Raw genomic sequence first — 5,639 nt, forward strand, 5'->3', positions numbered from 1 at the left:
TTCCCTTAAAACAATCTCACATTTTTAATTTTATAATTATATAAAACATATGTAGTTACGGGCTACCTAATAAATAGATATTACAGATCACTTTGATTCCCCGAACTGAAAGCATAGCCAAGTAAGGTAGAGTCAGTTAAAGAAGAGAGATTGAGAATAGTTACAGCTATAGATATGGCTTGCCAACTCGGATGCATATTGAGCAGTTGCAACGTCTAACTGCTTCCTTGCATGTCTTCACTTCATAAAGAGAAAAAAGGAAAAACTCCGACTGTTGTTTATTATGTCAGCTTGTCCCTACTGGTGGTTGGGTACAATGATCACATAATTTACTAATATAACACAGATAAGAAAGACAGTAAATACATCCCTTCTAGTTAGTATGATCATACTGATCAAGTTTTCACCTTTTTCGCAGCAGGTTCGGGAACCTCGTCCTTTTCGGAATCACCTTCATCGTCCTCTTCATTTTCTTCCTCTTCATCGGCTAGTTTGGTCAACTCTTCCTGGATCAAATGTTTAATACGTTCCTTCCTAGGTGTAAGATCCATATCATAATGAGCAGCTGGAAAACAACAAAATTAATAATCAGCAGATAATGGAAAAAGCAATACAAGTATTACGATAAATGAGACAACAGCATCTACAGCATTAAATACTGCCTCCTGTGTACTGTAAAATGCTACACTATATATGGATACGACATATAAGCATCATGTACACATGGCTCTGATAGCCATGGTACACATAACCCAGCCTTTTGCTTTTAATACAGATATTTGAGAATCGGTTAACAAATAACTAACAAATTCAAGTGCACATACCAAGTCGCTTGAGAATGTCGGTGAATGTTGCCTGCAAAAGATAAATAAAATCAGTCTTGCTTTACTCGCAACATTTTTTTTGCAACCACCAGTCTTAAAACTAACACTAACAATCAGATGAACTTTACTGGGAAAGAGAGGTTGGTCCAAAAACCACAGAGGAACAGAACCACTTGGAATGGGAAACCTTGACCAATTATATTCACAAATAGGTATGGGATTACACGAGTTCTTCAATGTAGCTTACCGTGTTAAAGTCAACTTCTTTCAGAATCTCAGCAATTGTGTCCCGTAATTCATCTTCGGATGGATCAGAACCTTTCTTCTTTGGCTTATCTTTTCCTTTCACCACCTTTTTACCTTCATAAGAAATATATAAAATTGAATATGACAAGACGAAGTACCCATCAGCTTTTTATGTTCCTCCAGCTTAATCTTAAGATAGATTTCTTATTAAAAGATGTATTGAACAGATTATGACTTTGAAACAAAGAGAACGGCTTTAAGAGAACACCGACAAAGAAATCAAAAATGTCTTACCTTTGTTCTTGGTTGAGGATTCATTGGCGGCGTATTTGGACGGAGTTGTGTGTTTCCTTTTAGTTGGTTCCACATCCATTTTCTTCTTTGAGGAGACCACTGGAGTTGTACTGCTATCAACCTTAGAGTGCTTGGATGATGATTTCCCAGAGCTCTTTTTAGATGAGCTGACAGCAGTGGTTTTCTTTGGTGTAGGAGATTTGTTAGACACAGTTTTTGCAGAAGCTTCCTTCTTTGCTGATGATTTGACTGAACCCTTTTTAGGCACTTCCACTTCTTCGTCTTCTGAGTTGTGGTCCTCATCCTTGCTTTCAGACTGCTCAGGGACCTCATCCTCGGACGCATCAGGAGCTCCATTCGCATTTTCCTTGTCTTCTTCATCAGATTCATTTTCCGAATCACCCGAGTTCTTCTTTTCTTCATCTTTAGCAGAATCATCAGTCTTTCTTCTTTTCTGTAGAGTATATAACAGTAAACCGAAAGGAAGATATCAACCACAAATGCATAACCTTTAGTCCTTTACTTATCATAGAACAGATCTACAATACTTGAACAGACATGTAAGCTTCTCCTTTTTAATTAAAATATATATTTTGGCATTTTAACCTTTCGGTAATTTGGTTTTAATTTGGCACTAAATACAGCTCTTGCTAAGCAATAATATTCAAGATAGCCATTTGAGCAAGAAAATATCCATTGGTTTCTGTCTCAAGAAAATATAAAACTGCTAGAGCAAAAACACACGTAACCTGACCATTGTGTACATTAAAATACCCTGGTGTATATATATAAACATTACTTCTATTAATGTGAATATAACTCAAAATATAAAATCCCAATATGGGTTTCACACTTTAACTGAAAAAGTCAAAAAGATAAATTACCGCTGGCGAGCGCTTTGCAGTTGTGCCGCCGGATGTTGACGCAACTTTCGAATTGGAGCTCCTCCGTTTTGAACTTGACTGGTAATTTGCAAGAAACAGAATCACACATTAGATACCGGGCCTAAAGAAATGCAACGGAAGTATGTATGCATACAAACCTGGTCAGTCTCTGCTAATAAGACATCAGTCGTAGCATGAGGTGCAGCCAAAAAGTCTAGCAGCTGTGCAACAATGTCCTCCTGCATGCCAAGGTACCATTAGCATCCCAGTTGAAATGCCTTACGCAGTAGATGGCTAGGCTTATATTGGTGTCTTTTGGACTATCACAAACACCAGTCTGTATCACTTACTGGTCAGAAAGGTTTTTAAGCTTCACGAAAATCATCACAGAACCAATATGTGCGGTGGTGAAAGAACAAACCTTTCTGGACGTAGACTTGGTAACACGTATGTCAAGCACGTCACAGAACTCCAACAGTTTCTCTTTAACATACTTGTCGAGTTTCTCTTTGATTTTACTTTTGTGCTTTTCCTGCAATAAGCAAAAGTACTTCTATGAGAAGCTAGAGCAGGCGTGTCTGTTACAGCACCGTCATATAAATCAAAACACAATTTAGACTATAAATGGACAACTTACTCATTTCCCTCACTGGGAGAAACAGATCCAAAAGGAAAACAAGCAAGAAAATTAGAATCCTTAAGAGTGTGAATATTTCTTTTTACCTCATTTTCATGCCATGCAAAGCCAGAAAACTGGGAAAGGTTGTTCTTGAATGCCTGAAAATATAGGATGAAAAGTCAGCATCATGTACATTTGGTGTAGTTCCATCCCATTATAGAAGTCCAAACTTGGAATCCCAAAAAGAAAGTTATCTTAAGTTGCAGAAAACCAAACGAAGAAACTCATATATTGAATAGGCCCAGAAGTTCCAAAATAAAAAAGAACCCAGAAGGTCCCCAAAGTTAACATATCAAAATCCAAAACCATATTGCAAATAATGATTGAATTTCCGACGCTGATAACTACTAGTACCATAAACAAAATTACCTTTGCTTTTCTCCCAAAAAGTATGGCATGTAACATTTTGTATGTCTCGTCAGTCTTTTTCTTCTTAAGCTTAAAAGCAACTGCAAATATGCCAAAAAAAACATGGTACAAGATATCACTAGCTGAAAACTAAAATTAATGCATCACATCTTAATTGGGAAAATGATGATAGATGCTGTCAGGACAACATCACATCTTCATTTTAATGCATGAGATAATAGATGACACAATTCAAGAAGAAAAAATGGTTTTACTAGATGCTCGGGACATACATACCATTGGGTATATCTTTTAGCGCAGTGCCACGACCCTACAGATTGCAAGAAAAAAAGGGACAAAAAACAAGTATTTAAAATATAACTAAACAGTAAAGCAAAATAAAAGGAAAACGGAGAAAGAAGGGGTAAGCATACCTTCTAAATAAGTTCTATTAAATATGACTAATCCATAAAGCAAAATAATAGGAAAATGGGGAAGAAGGGGTATGTATACCTTCTCAATACGAAATTTCTTGGATGTGTCTTTTTCAACAACAGCAACCAGCCTCTCGACAGATTTCCGCTCACGTACAGGACGATCAAATGTAAAGGACACAGGAGTCACTGGCTCCTTAACTTTTTTCTCGCTCACCTCGGCTTTTTCAGTTTCTGCTTTTCCACCACTTCGCTTTCCTTTTACACGCTTTTTTGGTTGTTTTTCTTCCTCGCTCTCATTTGGCATTTCTTCTTCAGCATTGCTCACTTCAGCCGTCTTATCGACTTCTTTTGCTTCCCCCTGTTCTTCCCTGTTGTCTTTTTCTTCCACCGGAGCATTTTCTTCGTTAGCTTTCACAGCTTGAGCTGATTGTTTCTCTCTGTTTGCTCCCGCCTTCAGATCTTCAGCTACTTCTTCCTGCTCAAGTTCTTTATCTCTATCTTCCACTGTATCTTTTTCATCATCGGCTTTCACAACTTCAGCTGCTGTTTCGTGTTCCTTTAAACCATTTTCTTCATTAGCCTTCAAAGCTTGTTTATCTTCTTCTTCTTTGCCATTCTCCTCTACAGAATCCTTTTCTTCACCAGCCTTCACAGCTGGTCCCTGCTCTCCTTTACCCTTCTCTTCCTTCGAATCGTTTCCTTCATCACCCTTCACAGCTTCTTTGGGTTCCTCTTCTTCTTTCCCCTTCTCTTCCTTCAAATCGGTTACTTGATCCTTTTCCACATCTTTCCCTTTCTTACTTCCCTGCACATCCTCTTTGTTTGTCACCCCATTCTCACCACTCTCTTTCTTTCCAGATAAAACTTTCTCCTTCTTACCTACCTCACGAATTCCATTTCCTGATACCACGACAGTTTCTGAAACTGCCTCTTCTCCCCCCATAATAGATAACAACTGCTTTCACTTTGTAAATCCTGAAAGCTCGAATAGCTCAAAATCACCTATAACAAGTAAAACAACATCAAAGAACCACGAACCAAATATCAAGGTACCTCAAAAATAATTCTACCGAACACAAAATCAATTTAAGTGCTAATCAAGTAAGAACTCTTCAGTATACGTTACCTGATCCCATGAAAAAACCCAACAACTTTCAAGGGAAAAAAACAAAAAAAACCTAACTTAAGAAACCGAAATAGGAGAATCACATTCGTGATCTTTGCATGAGCACAAGTAAATCTGGATGCTTTTTATGAGCCCAAACAAGCTCAAATTTTAGCAAAAGAACTTGGTAACCAAAAACCTAACCCTAACTGAATAATACATGAACATTATACTCCACAAAATAAGACCCAAAAAGGAAAAATACAATATTAACAACAAATCTGAGAAGAAATTCGACTTACAGAGAATTGAGAGCTTCGAAATGGTTGGAAAACCCACAGATATTCACCGGAGATCGTCTTTGTATTTAGTGTTCTCTCGCTATTTTGTGGTCACTCACTCAAAGTCGTTTTAAAAAAGGGTTATTTTTTTCCACCTGTTTTTGTTTCGGAAGGTTGTGCACAGATTAGTACATTCCGGACTTGAAACGAAGATTTAAATGCGATGTAAAAATCGTGGAATCGTGGGCAGTCATGAGAGTTCAACGTGGTCATCTAACGGTTACCATTCTTTTTGGTCTTGGTTGATCTCCTTGGAGAAAAGAACAAATTTCTGTTTCTATTTCTTTTTCTTTTCACCGGTGAATTTCAGATATGTCAGTATTAGATTATAGTTGCCCCAATCTCAATGGAGTTCTCTAGCATTATTGGTGCTTTTATTTATTTAATTCAAAATTTTCTTAATATGGTTTTATTCATACTTTTGGAAAATGAAATTAGATTGTAATTTGATTAAATTAAATAACGATTTAGTTTCAGTTAG

General features: G+C 37.1%; 1 protein-coding gene across 1 annotated transcript; it reads right to left on the bottom strand.

Annotated features, from left to right (window-relative positions):
* On the bottom strand, positions 1 to 5,278 carry LOC113288184 (ABC transporter F family member 4-like). Its single transcript, XM_026537140.1, has 12 exons — positions 5,120 to 5,278; positions 3,789 to 4,714; positions 3,573 to 3,606; positions 3,297 to 3,376; positions 2,972 to 3,025; positions 2,670 to 2,780; positions 2,407 to 2,487; positions 2,249 to 2,326; positions 1,365 to 1,818; positions 1,072 to 1,184; positions 825 to 855; positions 1 to 565 (listed from the first exon to the last, which is right to left on the bottom strand). The coding sequence occupies exons 2-12, from the start codon at positions 4,653 to 4,655 to the stop codon at positions 396 to 398; spliced, it is 2,073 nt and encodes a 690-aa protein (XP_026392925.1). The 5' UTR covers positions 4,656 to 4,714; positions 5,120 to 5,278; the 3' UTR covers positions 1 to 395.
* Positions 5,279 to 5,639: the final 361 nt, after the last annotated feature.

The sequence above is a fragment of the Papaver somniferum genome, chromosome 6, assembly GCF_003573695.1.
Source record: "Papaver somniferum cultivar HN1 chromosome 6, ASM357369v1, whole genome shotgun sequence".
In the NCBI taxonomy this organism is placed as follows: domain Eukaryota; kingdom Viridiplantae; phylum Streptophyta; class Magnoliopsida; order Ranunculales; family Papaveraceae; genus Papaver; species Papaver somniferum.

Excerpts from the sequence above, each read along its gene's own strand:
- LOC113288184 (XM_026537140.1), bottom strand. The coding sequence starts at position 4,655 with ATGGGGGGAGAAGAGGCAGTTTCAGAAACTGTCGTGGTATCAGGAAAT. Across the intron at positions 3,377-3,572 it reads GCTAAAAGATATACCCAATG|TTGCTTTTAAGCTTAAGAAG; the intron begins GTATGTATGTCC and ends GCATATTTGCAG. Across the intron at positions 856-1,071 it reads AAGAAGTTGACTTTAACACG|GCAACATTCACCGACATTCT; the intron begins GTAAGCTACATT and ends TATCTTTTGCAG.